Below are 15,105 nucleotides of genomic sequence, written 5' to 3'. Positions count from 1 at the left end.
CCGGGGCACGACCCCGTGTCCCCTGCATCGGCAGGCGGACTTTCAACCACTGCACCACCAGGGAAGCCCACCATTGATATTTTCATGGTGAAGTGTCTTAGAAGCCTCCCAAGTTCAAGATGATGGCCTGGATGAACATTAGAATGTCTCTTTCAATTCTTAAATTCTAAGATTTGATGAGCCAGCAGGACAATCTTGTCCACTTATAAAGGAACTGCACCTTCAGGTACATCAGTAGAAGGAGGATTCCCTAGACTCCAGAGCTGTTATTCCCTGGGGTGCTGCATAGGTCTCACCTCTTCTGGAGTGTTATCCTGTTTCATTCTGAACAACTCATTTTAAGGAAAAACAAGACAAGCTAGAGAGTGACCCTGTTGAAGTGGTCTATAAACCAGGTCTTTTGAATTGAAACTGTGGGTACTTAGTCCAAAGAAAAGATGACTCAGTGTTGGATGCAGGGAGTTCCTGGGGCTTCCTTAGATACTTGAGGGCTGAGGAAATATCCTCGCTGGAGTCTGGAGCTAGGCTGCCTGGGGCTGGTCCTGTGCCACCACTTAACTCCTCTGTGACTTTGGGCAAGTTACTCAGCCACACTGTTCCTCAGTTTCCCTATCTTTAAAAATGGGAGAACAAACTTATGGTTACCGGGGGGAAGGGTTGGGGGAGGGATAGTTAGGGAGTTTGGGATTGACGTGTACACACTGCTGTATTTAAAATGGATAACCAGGGCTTCCCTGGTGGCGCGGTGGTTGAGAGTCCGCCTGCCGATGCAGGGGACACGGGTTTGTGCCCTGGTCCAGGAAGATCCCACATGCCGCGGAGCGGCTGGGCCCATGAGCCATGGCCGCTGAGCCTGTGCATCCGGAGCCTGTGCTCCGCAGCGGGAGGGGCCACAGCGGTGAGAGGCCCGCGTACCGCAAAAAAAAAAAAAAAAAAAGGATAACCAACAAGGACCTACTGTATAGCACAGGGAACTCTGCTCAATATTATGTAACAACCTAAATGGAAAAAGAATTTGTAAAAGAATAGATACACGTATATGTATAACTGAATCACTGTCCTGTACACCTGAAACTTTCACAACATTGTTAATCAACTATACTCCAATATAAAATAATAAGTTAAAAAAAAAAAAGAAATGACTGATGAAGACAGGCTGTTCTCCCTGTCTTTGTGAGTGTATTCGTGGAGCACACCAGTCTGTATACCTGTAAAAGCTTTAGTAAACCTGGATTATTTTTTTTTTAAATGGGCATAACAGTAGTACCTGCTTCATAGGGTTGGTGGATTCAATAAGTTATTGTGTATAAAGCACTTAGGGCAACACACTCAGTAAATGCTAGCTGCTATCACCATTATCATCATCATCATTACCGCCATCCTCATCATCTGCTCAGAGGGCAGAATAGGACAGGGGATTTTGGCAGATAATAGAAGGAAGAGTTCTAGCAGTTGGAAGAATCCAACAGAAGAGCAAGCACCCTTCGGGTTCCTCCCCTGAATTGAGTTGCTTGTGTAGGTAACCTTCAAGCTCTGAACACTTGGTTGGATAACCTTGGTGTTTTGAATTGCAGCCAGAGTCATACTTCCATATTTTGGGTACTTCACAAAATTAAATTATGGGAGCCAAAGGCCCAAATGTGCATCTTGGCACTAGCCTCCCATGAAGAGGGTTATTTTTCAGTGCTGGGCACACTCTTCTCTGCACAGTAACTGGAGCAGGTTCTGGCTGCTCTTCAGGGCCATAGTCTGGCACCCAGACTGCTGCCACATAATTCTTCAATGTGAGGAATCTATTTGAATGTCTGCAAGAGGTTTAAAAGGCAGCAGATTCTTTGCCACCCTGTGAATTGACCCATGTTATGATCTGAGGTGAGCTGAGGGCACTAACCTTAGACAGGTGGGCAGCACTGTAGCTAAAAAGGGTTGTAAAATAACTCAATCGAACACATCAACTGATTAGGAAAGAGAACTATTGTCAGTAGAGCATCCTGAAAGAATGTTTGATTTGAGGCTGGATAAAAATAAAAATTCTTAGAATTTTCGAGATGGAAGAAATCTTAAAATTTATAATAAAGTAATGATAGTGAGGGTGATTTTGATGATAGCAGCTACTAGTTATTGAGCATTTGCAGGTGCCGGGAACTTCACTATGCATTCCCTCCAGTTCTTAAAATAGGCCTGCAAGTAAGTATTAGTCAGCATTTCCAGATGAGGAACACTGAGTCTCCACAATGTTAAATGTGAATTTTCAAAGTCACATTTTCAGGAAGATTTAGGTCCGGGGCTGTCTGATTGCAGCCCATTCTTGACCCACGATTACAACCGTTCCTTTAGTTGAGAGTTCCCATTTTTCAAGTGACAAAATGGAGACCAAATAGGTGAAATGACTTAACAGTGAATTTATGTCCAAGTTCTAACTGGAACTCAGATCTGATTTGTCGTCTGGGGCTCCTTCTTGAGCTGGTTGTTCATGCCGAGTGCTGTGAGGGATACAGTGTGAGCCAAGGAGAATTCCTACCCTCAAGGGGTTATGCTTTGGATGGAGCAAGCAGACGTACACACCAATAAACCCAAAATGCAGGACTTCCCTAGTAGTACAGTGGTTAAGAATCCGCCTGCCAACGCAGGGGACACGGGTTTGATCCCTGGTCTGGGAAGATCCCACATGCCACGGAGCAACTAAGCCTGTGCACCACAACTACTGAGCCTGTGCTCCAGAACCCGTGAGCCACAACTACTGAGCCCGCGTGCAACAACTACTGAAACCCGTGCGCCTAGAGCCCGTGCTCCACAGCAAGAGAAGCCACCGCAATGAGAAGCCCATGCAATGCGACGAAGAGTAGCCCCTTCTCGACGCAACTAGAGAAAGCCCATGCGCAGCAACAAAGACCCAACACAACGATAAATAAATAAATAAATATGTTTTTTACAGTTAAATTTAGAAAATCAAACCAAAAGCCTAGATAAAGTTAAATTAAAAAAAAAAATAACCAACAATGTGAAGTGGAGGAAGGATATCAGAGGGAGAGAAAAGGGACCGTGAGCGTTCAGTAAGGCAAAGATTTATGTTTGGCTTGGAGAGGGATCTATTTTTTTTGCCTTCATTTACAAATATTTATTGAGCACCTACTGTGTGCCAGGCACTGTGCTAGGATCATACCAAGGAAGGCACAGAAGAGGTGGCGTTTGAGCTGTGCCTTGAAGGATGAATACGTGTCAAATGCCATACACTGCAGTGTGGGTGTTGCCTGTGACCTGAGATGTCGAAGGCTTCTGGGAGAGGAGGGTGCAAAGGGCAAGATGGCAAATTTAAAAGTTGGGACAAGGGCTTCCCTGGTGGCGCAGTGGCTGGGAGTCCGCCTGCTGATGCAGGGGGCACGGGTTCGTGCCCTGGTCCGGGAAGATCCCACATGCCACGGAGCGGCTGGGCCTGTGAGCCATGGCGGCTGAGCCTGTGCATCCGGAGCCTGTGCTCCGCGACGGGAGAGGCCACAACAGTGAGAGGCCCGCGTACCGCAAAAAAAAAAAAGTTGGGACAACGTCGTGAATCTGAATCTGCAGATTGACGCCCTGAGTGCCAGGTGGGGGTCTGAGTGCTGAGTTGCAGCGGGCCCGCCCCCTCCTCTCCCCTCTCCCTTCCTCCTCTTGTAGGGCGTGGAGTCAGATTCCCCAGGTTCAGATACTGTTTCTTTTCCTAGCAGTACGACCTTGAACGAAACCACTTAATGTGTCGGGTGCCTCTGAGGAAGAATAGAACCTCCTTCACTGATTGTTGTGAGGATTTAATGAGCTAATACATGTCAATCGCTTACAACAGTCCCTGGACAAGTATTAGCTATTACGAATATTGTCAGATCAATAAACAGATTTAGAAACAAGGGATTGTTAGAGCTTGGTCCACAAGTATTGAGCTCAGAGGGGAAACCATAGGTGGAAAGAGGGCATGCATTTTACTCCTACCAGGAGATGTGGACTCCCAGTAGGGGCAGAAGGCAGAGTCTGAAACAAATATTAGTCGTTTATTTTTTTCAGAGATGAGGGCAGCTGGGGCCAGAAAGGCGCTGAGCCAGGGCACTACCTGAGCCCAGGTCCAGGACTGTTTCTACCAAGCTCTCTCCTTTTTATTCACAGGGAGGAGAAGTGAGCAAGTAAGGTTTAGCCCTTGGGCACAGCTTCCGTGCACAAAACAGTGGAGGAATCTAGTACTACAAGCCCTGTCCCTTTACCCCCCAAATGTCTCTCAAGTCAGTGCACTCCTCTCCCTCCATCTCCCTGGCTGCCTTGACCTGGGCCTGGACCTGGACCACTGCCAGCACTTCATGACTAGTCACCCATATCTACTCTCACAAGGCCTACAGATAGGACCCTATTCGTCTCCTGCCTAAAACTCTTCAAGGGCAAAATCCCCAGCAGGCCCCAGCGAGGGGACCTCTGGCTACTTCTCTGTTTATTTCCTTGCACATTTAAGTGCCTCCTTCCTTTCTCAGGGCCTTTGCATATTTTTTTCTCTGTTAGGGACATTCGTCCCAGTTCCTCTTCCCCTGGACTCCTATTTATCCTTCAGAACTCAGCTAAAACATTATCCCCTCCTTTGGGAAGCCTTCCAGGTCTTCCTGTTAAGTGCTCCTGGTTACTTATGCTTGTTTTTTTTTTCTGCTCTCCCCAGTAGCTTGTCTGTATCACAAGGACGCCTAGGGACAGTGTCTGTCTCAGTCAATGCCATATCCCCAGCACGTGGCATGTAACACACTGTCAGCAAGTATTTGTTGAATGAAGGGAGGTGGTCCCCTAGAGGAGTCATACAGTCGCTGGTCCAGTCTTGTAGGTGCCTTCAGATGGTCTCACTGCCTTCGTTAGCTAAAGAAATGCCCTTTGAGGCGGCTCTGTAGACGGCTCTGAGCTGGTGGTATGCTGGCTCTGCAGTCATTGGTTTTAAGATAATCCTGGGTGATTCCTGAGCAGGTGGCAGGAGGGGACCTGTCTGTGGAGCCTCTCCCTCAGCAAGGCCACCCTGGACAATGGAGAGCTACTGTCTTTTTTTTTTTTAACTGAGATTTGAGATTCTCCAGAGACTTTTTTCCCACCCCTTGTTCTGAGTAATCCAGAAGTGACTGAAGTCCCTTGATATCATTGGTTCTATCTCAAAGGAAGGTGGAAACCTGGGAGTAGACAAAACCCAAGCTCTCAACTCAGCCCAGGACTTCAATGATAATGGTTTTCTCCAAATTAAAAGTAACATGATATGTTTTTATTTCTCATTTGCTTTTAGCCCAGAAGCCTCTTTGTTCTGGATAAACCAGTCAAAGTAAGTGCTTTGAATTCTAGATATCTATGGGATGCCTCCCATGTCCACTCTGGCACCCCTACAGTCCATTCTTAACATGGCAGGTGGTGATGCAGCTCTGGTCACAGGTGGAGGGGAGGGGTCCCAGGGCCTGGCCTGTACTCCTCCAGCCTCCTAGTCTTGCCTTTATAGAGCCGTGACTCTTGTTTTGTCCTTGCTTCTCATCAACTATCTATCTCTTTAAGTAGTGTTGTCTGGAGGACATTCCTGCCTTACTCATAAAAATAATCAGGGTAGATATTGTCCATTATGCAGCCCACTACATGTTGTATAAAGACCCCTGCAAGAAATTTTGTTGAGACAAAGGATCAGGAAAAACGTTTGGGTTTCCCAATGAATTAGTGTGTGTAGGAGGAGGAGGATGATGATGATGATGATTGGCAGTTAGGGCTCTGTAAGCCTTCATTTTTCTGTCTTTGTCTTGGTTGCCACGAAGCTCAGAGCAAAGTGTTGTGCTTAACTTAACTTGTACTTTTCTCAGCCTTTATTTCTGACATAATTTCTCCCCTGGTGTTAAATCCTGGCTTTTGTGCTTACATGCCATGGGATCTTGGCAATTTGCTCAAACCCACTCAACCAATATCTCAGCCATAAAATAAAAATAAAGGTAAAATTTTATTCTCACAGAGTGGCTGAGATGACCCAAGTCATGTGAAAACACCTACCTGAGTGACTAAAATGTTCCTCTGTTTCCTTTTGTTTTTGTTTGGTTTGTTTAGTTTTGTCTTTATTCTTGTATTGTTTCCGTATTTATTGTAACCATACCTTCTTTTTTTTTTAATTTTGGAAAATTTATTCATTTTATGCAAGTGGGAAAAAGAAAAGTAACCATACCTTCTTAATCATAAACCATCTCAAGCACTTCTTGAAAGTAGATGGGCTTTAAAATAGGTTTCTTATTATTTATACCCATTCATGCCTCACCACCTTATTTGTCCAACCGAAGGGCATTGTATCCCCTGGCTTCCCCCTCTTTTCCCTCCTCTGGAAGGTGCCCACCTTGGAGAGACTCTCACAGTGAATGTGGACACTTTAGCATGTGCGTGGTGAAAGTGGTTCTGATTACAGATTGCTGAGCTTCTTTCTGGTTTAGAGACCCTCAGATTTCCTGAGTCTGTCACTACTGACCTTTGTAGCAACTCAAATTCTCCTCGTTTAGCAAAAGAGATCATTCTTGGAAACGTGCACTGTTTTCTTGAAAGACGCCGACTTGCTACAGTAATTTTCAACTTAGAAAGCTCTTTTACGTATGCTACTTTGTTGAGTCTTCAAAGCCACCTGCATTGTGGATTTATTCTTGTTGTTGTTATTATTAGCATCTAACTTTTCACAGGAGAAAATCAAGCTTCAGAGAGGGAAAATGTCCGATCACAGTCACACAACTAGTAAGTGGCAGATCCAGGACCCAGAGCTATGTATTAGTTACCTCCACATCTTGTCATTCTTCTCTCCTTCTCTCCCTGCTAGGGCTCCCTGGATGAGCTGAGCGCCAGGGGACGCCCAAGGGAGGAGAGATCCAGGGAGTGTCAGGTCCATCTCTCATTCAGCTAGAGCAGCGTCGCTTCAGTTCATTTTATGAATTAGTGACTTAAAAAAAAATTTTTTTAAGTGACCTGCCATAAAAAGAGTTTGGACACCCCCCAGTTTGGGACTGCCTCATTTTCTAAAAACGTTTGTCATCTTTTTCATTTCTTAGAAACCCAGAAGTTGGTGACAGCAGCATTCAGAAGGGCTGGTGGTTTCCAAGCTGGTTTAACAATGGGTAAGGCGGTCAGACGATGGTCTGTTTATCCACCCGACGCTATAGAGTCCAAATAAAATGGCTTCATATGGGGATATTTGTATACGTAGAGCTGATTCACTTTGTCATACAGCAGAAACTAACACACCATTGTAAAGCAGTTACACTCCAATAAAGATGTTAAAAAAAAAAAAAAAAGTGGTTTCACAGCCATAAACCCAGTCACTTGTCTTTCTGGCCTATTGGAAGTACACAAGGACTCTATTTCATGGTTGGGACTGGGACATTAAGTTTGGTTTTCATGTTTTTGTTTTTTTCCCATTTAACTTGAGGACGAGTGAAATTCAGGCTAAAGTTGGGATTGCAGGAAAGACTGTCATACGCTAAAACGTTTTCATGAGGACGGTTTTATGAAGTTTCCCTCCCCCTGAAATAACCTGATGGTTGTTGGGTCATTAAATTGCTAACTGTGCTGACCTGGGAGGATAATAAGAAAGGTGAGTACTGCACCTTTGCATCAAAAGTACGTCTTTATGAATAAACGTATAGTATCATGAACCTTTCTCCAGACATTCACTAGGTGCACATGTTCTCTGCCTTGGCACCTGTTTTTTTTTTTTTTTTTTTGGCGGTACGCAGGCCTCTCACTGTTGCGGCCTCTCCCGTTGTGGAGCACAGGCTCCGGACACGCAGGCTCAGCGGCCATGGCTCACAGGCCCAGCCGCTCCGCGGCACATGGGATCCTCCCGGGCACGAACCCGTGTCCCCTGCATTGGCAGGCGGACTCTCAACCACTGCGCCACCAGGGAAGCCCTTGGCACCCGTTTTTGCAGGATCCTTACTCACCTCCCTGCCTTCCTCAGCTTGTTTTCCCTTTGTATGTAGGACCCACAGTTACCACGAAGAAGAAGACATAGACAAAGCAAAGGAACAAAGAAAGGAGGACAAAGAAGAGCTTCAGCTCTCGGACTGGTTTAATCCACAGTAAGAAAAGAAGCATCACCCCAAGTTCAGTAAATCCATAGCTCAGCAGTGGTGGGGGGCTGCATAGGCAACAGTGCCGTGGAGAGCGTTCCTGACTGAGGAGACAGAGTCTTAGCATCTGTTAGACCTTGAAAACAGATTAGATGAGAAACTGAGAGGCTGGATATTTTGACTTAAATGCTTGAGCAACAACTACAGTGATTCTGACAGCAGTTAGCCAGCGGCAGCAAATGAATCACAAAATACTAGGGCTGGAAGTGTTCTTATAGGCCATGGGGTGTTGTGGAAAGCCACAGAATCTAGAGTCAGAGCAAGAAAATTCTATGATTCGGTTAACTCATCTGTAAAATGGCAGTGATGATCCAGAATCTCATAGGGCCATGCACGCATTCTTTAACATACAACAAATGTTTATCAAACACCTATGATATGCTAGCTGGTGTTTTTCAAACTACCGGTCACTACCCATTAATGTGTTCAGAAATTAGCTGAATGGGTTCAAAACAGCTTCTAAAAGAATTGAAATCAAGTAGAAAGTCAGAAGGTATCACGTGAAGTAAGGATAGGTATCGTTTAGTGGAATTTTTGCTTCCGTATATATGTGTATGTGCATATGTGTTTGTGACAGAAGATGTATTTCTCACGATGAGTCATGGTCAAAAATCCTGTACTAGACATTGTGTTAGGCACAGGAGACAGTAGAAATCAATCAGTATGGTTATATTCAAGAAGTTCACAGTCCTGTAGGGGCACTAGGTGTGCAACTAGTATTTGCCATGATTGGTAAGGAGGTGTGATCAACCTGACTTAGAAGGATGCGGTTTGGGGGTAAGGAGGTAAGAGCTGTCCGGGATGACCTTGAGGCCTGAGAGACTGGTGGGTGGTGGTGCCATTGACCAGGAAAGGGTCTGTTAGTGGTAGTGGGGGTGTGAGGGGCGATGAGTTCAACTGGGCATGTGTGTGGATTCAGGTACTTGTGGGGCATCTGGACAGAGATTCACAGGGTGCCTGTCTTTGTCATTCAGGCTGCTATAACAAAATACCATAGACTGGATGGCTTATAAACAACAAAAATATATTTTGTACAGTTCTGGAGGCTGGGACGTCCAAGATCAAGGCCCCAGAAGATGTGGTGTCTGATGAGGGCCCACCTCCTAATGTATACACGGTCATCTTCTCACTGTTTTCTCACGTGGTAGAAAGGAAGCGGGAACTCCCTGGGGTCTCTTTTCTAAGGGCACTAATTCCATTCATGAGGGTTCCACCCTCATGACCTAATCACCTCCCTAAGGCCCCACCCACTAATACCATCATGTATGGGATTAGGTTTCAACACATGAATTTTGGGGGGACACAATAGTCAGTCTATAGCAGTGCCCGTAAGTGTGGCAGAAGATACGTAGTAGAGATGTAGGAAGAGGAGCCATCAGAGTACAGGTGGCAATGGGATCTGCAGGCCTGGATGAGGCCACCAGGTGGATGTCTGACATCAGCCTTTACAGGGCCAGTGGAGGAAGGAAAGTCTGAAAAGGAGCAGGAGTGGCTGTAGAGATAGGAGGATCAGGGGAGAGTAGTATCTATTCCAGCATGAGGGAGCTTGGGCTCTGGAAACACTGAACATGTTCTGGCAAGTTCTCTTATTGTTTTGGAATAAGGGATCCATGTCAGTGTGAAAGGATGGGGAATTTTGGCCTCCCACGTGTCATTTGAAGAGCTGGACAATGACATAGGGTAGCCATCTATGAGATGCTAAACCATTCCTGGAAATGTAAGAATATGGAGGCACTGTAGCTTTGACAAGCTCCTTAGATGTGTGTGTGTGTGGGGGGGGGGTTGAGACACCCCCGCCCCCGTGCCCCGCGCCAAGGGCCAGCTAGATGAGCTAGAGATGGTCGCCAAGCTCCCTTCAAAGGAGGGCAGCACACTTTCACTGTGGTACTTGTGCTTTGCGGAGTGGGACTTGGAAGGCGGGGCCGGGGCTGAATTACTGGGGTCAGAGTAGAGGAACAGCTCACAGCCACCAGCTGTCACTCTGTCCACTCTCCCCCACGCACGGCTCAGTTTCTCCTCCAAACACCTGGTGAGCAGATATTTAAAGAATATTGATTTGTAGTGACACCAAATCTAAGCCTTCTCAGGAACTAAGGTATATTTCTTGCATAACTGAATGAAAGATGAACAATTGAATTAACAAACAAATATATTTATAGAAATGTATCCTTTTCTGTAAACTGTCTGAAACATCTTAAGTATATTGTGTATACATTTTTACATCAATATCACTTACTCTCTGTATCATCACATCCTCTTAATTTTCCTCCTACTTCTCCCATCTCCCTTCTCAGTCTCCTTAATTGAGGCCTCTCCCTCTTCCCAGCCATCAAATATTATTAGTTTCTGGAGGTTGAGTCCAGTATCCTCATCTCTTTTCTTTATACCATCTTCCAATGTGCTCTCACCCATTTCCATGGCATTAGACACCATCCATGGGAGAATGACACCCACATTTATATCTTTAGTCCAAAGGTTTTCCCTGATCCCCTGCTTGTGTCTGACTGCCTGCCTGACACCTCTCTGTGTCTCACGTGACCCAGATGGAGTTCTTGATTCTACCCCACCCTCATTCTTCTCATTCCCCATCTCAAGCCAGAGTCCAGGAGACCTCTGTGATTCCTCCTTCAGCCTTTCCTTCATCCAGCCCACAGTCTAATTCATTTACATGCTCTGTTAACCCTTCCCCCCAAATTCTTCCCACATCATCTCCTTCTCACCATCCCACAGCCACCAACCACCCTTGTTCATGTCACCATCAGCCCTTGTCTACGTGCTGCTGCCTGGAAGGAGTCCAGTAAATAACACGTTGCATGCATTCCACACCTGTTTTGAACTGCTGCAGGATTCATAGAATTTTAACACTTCCTCTTCCCCATCCTTGGGGACCACAATGTACTCATAACTAAGTACACAGAATGTAAAAGCTACCAATAACCTAGTGAGGTGTGTGTTTGGGCTATGGAGGCCCTTTTATTTTGTGGGAAACCTTTAGCCTGTACTGGTGGAACCCCACAAGCTGAAGTAACACAGTGGGTGCCCTGCTTGGAAAGAAGGCATTTGGGCAGTTTCCCATCTTTCCTGGTACTTTGTGCTCCTTTTAGAGCCCCATCTTGGTAACCTTGGACATCTTTTGCTCTTACACATGTGTGGTTTGCTTGCTGTCACTTGTCTTTTTTTTTTTCAGGGTGGGGTGGGGTGGGCTCTGAGCAGAGGTTCATCCAGGAAGCTGATCTCAGTCATCTTCCCACCCCATCTTCTTCCCCACGGCCTGCGTTTTCAGCCTGTCATCTGGCTTCCTAGTCAGGGTCGCTGACATGTTGGAATTGCCAGTGGAATTTAATAATTAACAGCTGGGAAATAGAACATTTTAATTTTTAATGAAACGTTTATTTTAATATTACTGCTTTTTTTTTTTTTTCCTGCTCAAAGGACTCTTCCCAGCCAAGTAAACAAACTGGACACTGGTGTCCTGACTCAGTCTTTCTAGAAGGTGTAGACTGAGTGGTCGTGCAGTGGAGGAGCATGTGGTAGACCACCTGTCAGGACTGTGAGACTCTCAAGGGGTAGGACAGGTCTCATTCCTCTGATCTCCGTGCTCAGCTCTGGGCCTGGCACAGAGCAGAGACTTAGCAGATGTGCGTGGTGGGGCTGAGGGCCCTGGTCTGGCCCCTCCTGTTGATTAAATGGCGAAAGCTGTAGTTCCCTTCTCCTTCTCGCCTACCCCTGCTTTCTTTATTTGTGAAACAGGTGAGGACAGCACCGGCTCTAGAAGGTAGTTGTGAGGATTCAATGAGAGAATGAAAGTCAGGGACAGGCCCTGTACCCAGAAGTATTAAATAAGAATACCGTCCTTTCCTCCTTTTTCTTTTCCTCTTTCTCTTCCTTTTCTTAAAAATAATATTACCAGCTTGCCAAATGTTCAGCTCACACGTGGCTGCATGGCTTAGCTGATGGGCTGGGACAGAACTGCTAAGAGATTCTTGACAGGCAATGGATGAGGTGACAATGCATGGGAGGGTTTATGTTCAGAAACATTGTTTATAGAATGATAAGCCGTGTGTGTGTGTGTGTGTGTGTGTGTGTTGGTTTGAAATCCAGTCATTCAACAAAGCTGGGAGTTTTATGTGACTAAAAGCATCACATAAGCTTCTAAAAACAAAACAAAAAAACCTCATCGTTTCTCATCCTGCACTGATAAAAAATGCTGAAGCAGCAAGTTGAGTGGAAATGACTGACAAACCTGTGTTTTAAGCCCATTTCATCAGCCTAGCAAATAAATATGCAATATAAGAAGCAATAGATATAGTGGTTCAGAGCACAGACTACAGAGTCAGGTTATCTGGGTTCAAATCCCAGCTTGGCTCCTTACTAGCTGTGTGACCTCAGACAAGTTATTTAACTGCTCTGTGCTGCAGTTTCCTCATTGATAAAATGGGACTCAAAATAGCACCTACCTCTGAAGGGTGAAGCCCTTGGTGCTGTGCCTGGTTCCATAGGAAGTGTCCAGTGTGTGTTAGTTACATCATTAGCTGTTTGGCCTTGGACATGTTAACAAGCCTTTCTGAGCCTTGGTTTTCTTATTTGTACAATGAACATAATACATGGCAGGGCTTTTGCAGGGACTACATGAGAAAGTGTATGTGAAAGTATCTCACAGGTTGGTGCAGAGTCCAAAATAGCTTCTTTCATGATGGAAGGAAACCAAGAGCAGCTCTCCCTGTGCAGCCATGCAGCCATGCAGCTGTCTTACCCGGGGTGGGAGGGCAGAGCTGGGGTGGGGTTTGAGACCCCAGACAAGATGGGGAGGGCCGCGAGAGCAGCCTGGCAGTGTCCCTCCCCATCTCTGGAGGAGATTCACTGCGTGGGGAAGAAGGAAGCAGTCCTGAAGCAGGGCACAGGGCAGGGGTGGCAGGGCTGAGTCAGCTCCAGAATAGGAGTGCAGAGCTTGGGGACAGAGGGACAGGAGGCATGAGTGAGACTCTACTGGGGGTTGGGGTTAGCAGGGCGTGACCCAGCCTTGCCCAGCCTCACTGGAAAAACTCAGCTTCGTCCATGGGGGTTGAGTCTAAATGACTGTCTTTCAGTGTCTACTTCCCAACAGGCAAGTGCAGTCACTTCCAGAGCAAATGGGGGTCAGAGCTGAGTCTCCGCCATCCCACTCCCATCCCCCCACCCCGCCTCGGGCTGGGCCCCAGCTGCTACTCAGCCTTTCTGCATTTACTCTTCACAGTTTGGTGTTTTGTCGTTGCTCTTACGTTTGTTTCCTGTGTTTGAGTTGGCTTTGCCAAGTCCCTTTCAAGTGTTCTGAGTGCAGAGAACATCCTCCCCTCCCACCTCCCCCAGCTTTGTGCCTTTAGTAAAGAGGCCACGTGGTCTGAGAGAGGTCGGAGCAAAAGCCCCAGCCTGCAGGGTCCCTTCTTTCCTGGGTGACTGTCTCCTTGTTTGTCAAATGAACGATAAACACCAGAACCCCCTTAGTCTGGGGCCCTTTTTGCCCTATAACCAGGTTCCAACCCAGGGATCCCCTTCTAGCAAAAGGCAAATTGAAACAGCGGCTTCTTCCTCTTTCAGCTCTCGTGGCACTCTCTGGTCCCCCTGCATCAAGCACTAGGGCTTTCTCAGGGTCAGATGGCACCCACAGGGATGAAGAACACCCAGAGATGCCACTGGCAGCTTAGGAAGGGGCTGGGGAGACCGCAGGAGAGATTTAGAAGGAAGACGAGGACAAGGAAAGCAGGAAGGCGGAGGGACAGAGGGTTTGAGTTGTACAGGTAAGGTCCCCACAGGGTCCCCCAACGCAGCCCTCAGAGACACCTGGGCCAGGGTCTCTTGTCCCTTACCCAGAAAATGATGCAAATGTCATACCACCAGCCGACTGTTTGAGGTTAAACTACAGTCGGGATTCAAGGACAGTCACCATAAGCCTTGGCTGACCCGTTTTCCCTCAGACCATCTCTGCCCTACCTTAAAAGCCATCCTGATTCATGGACTCTGTTTTGTCACCAGTAAACGCCCAGAGGTTGTGACCATGACCGGATGGAAGGCGCCGGTGGTGTGGGAAGGCACCTACAACAGAGCTATCCTAGAAAATTATTATGCCAAACAGAAAATTACCGTGGGCTTGACGGTTTTTGCTGTCGGAAGGTAGGTGTTGCCAATAAAACTGACTTTACTTTTTCTTGTTCCACTGTCAGAAGGTTGGCGAGGGGTCCCCTGGGCGTACGGAGGCTGTTCGTGACGTGTCTGAATTGTTAGACAGGAGAATGGAGTAATAGGACCGTTTCAGGCTCATTTCTGCTGAGACCCAAAAGGCTGAGAACAAGACAGTGATCAGGGAGTCGACAACTTCCCACCTCATTGAGGGCCTCGGTTGCAGGTAAGAATGTCTGCTGCACCCACTGAGCCCGGAGTCTACAGCACGCCCACAGCCGCCTCTGCCCTGACCTCCACAGCTCTCTGGCAATTCCAAAAATGCCAGCTGTTAGACAGCCCGAATGGGCGTCATTGTTTCTCCTACGCTCTCAAGACCCCGGACCAAGGACCAGGGAGAGAAGTGACTTAAGTGCGACGGTTTTCCACATCAGCATGGCTGACCACTCCTCCATGGGTTCCTGGGCTGCTTCCTGCCCCATTCATCCTGGAGGCTTTGGCCCCAGGAGATTTGGCTGGTCAGAACTTCCTCTTCCAGAGGTTGGATAGGTTCCTGTTTCAGCTTCCATTTCCTTGTTTAGAACATTTCTCCCCAAACTGCAATCATTCTTACTTAAAAGTAGTAGCTGTAATCTTAGTTTAAAATGCAATATAACCCATTTTGTTCTTTTGGGTTATACTGAAGGTTTTTTTTTTTCCAGAACAAAATTAAAAGTTCACTTTTCCTGGGCTTCCCTGGTGGTGCAGTGGTTGAGAGTCCGCTTGCAGATGCAGGGGACACGGGTTTGTGCCCTGGTCCGGGAAGATCCCACAAGCCGCGGAGCGGCTG

At 46.8% G+C, this 15,105-nt stretch overlaps 1 protein-coding gene across 3 annotated transcripts in view; it reads left to right on the top strand.

The window, feature by feature from the left end:
* The window catches only part of GGTA1 (glycoprotein alpha-galactosyltransferase 1 (inactive)), a 65,745-nt gene that overhangs the window by 45,917 nt on the left and 4,723 nt on the right, over positions 1-15,105 (top strand). Inside the window, exons 5-8 of one of the 3 annotated variants that reach the window (XM_007468352.1) lie at positions 5,273-5,308; positions 7,044-7,109; positions 7,983-8,072; positions 14,133-14,270. In XM_007468352.1, coding sequence (XP_007468414.1) covers positions 5,273-5,308; positions 7,044-7,109; positions 7,983-8,072; positions 14,133-14,270 — 330 coding nt within the window. Of the gene's footprint in view, positions 1-5,272; positions 5,309-7,043; positions 7,110-7,973; positions 8,073-14,132; positions 14,271-15,105 lie in introns of all 3 variants that reach the window. The other 2 variants (XM_007468351.1, XM_007468353.1) reach the window with 2 other exon arrangements.

The sequence above is a fragment of the Lipotes vexillifer genome, unplaced genomic scaffold (genome assembly GCF_000442215.2).
Source record: "Lipotes vexillifer unplaced genomic scaffold, Lipotes_vexillifer_v1.1 scaffold1285, whole genome shotgun sequence".
Taxonomy (NCBI): Eukaryota; Metazoa; Chordata; class Mammalia; order Artiodactyla; family Lipotidae; genus Lipotes; species Lipotes vexillifer.
Note: the sequence above shows the minus strand (reverse complement) of the source record. Positions and strands in the feature narration are given on the sequence as shown.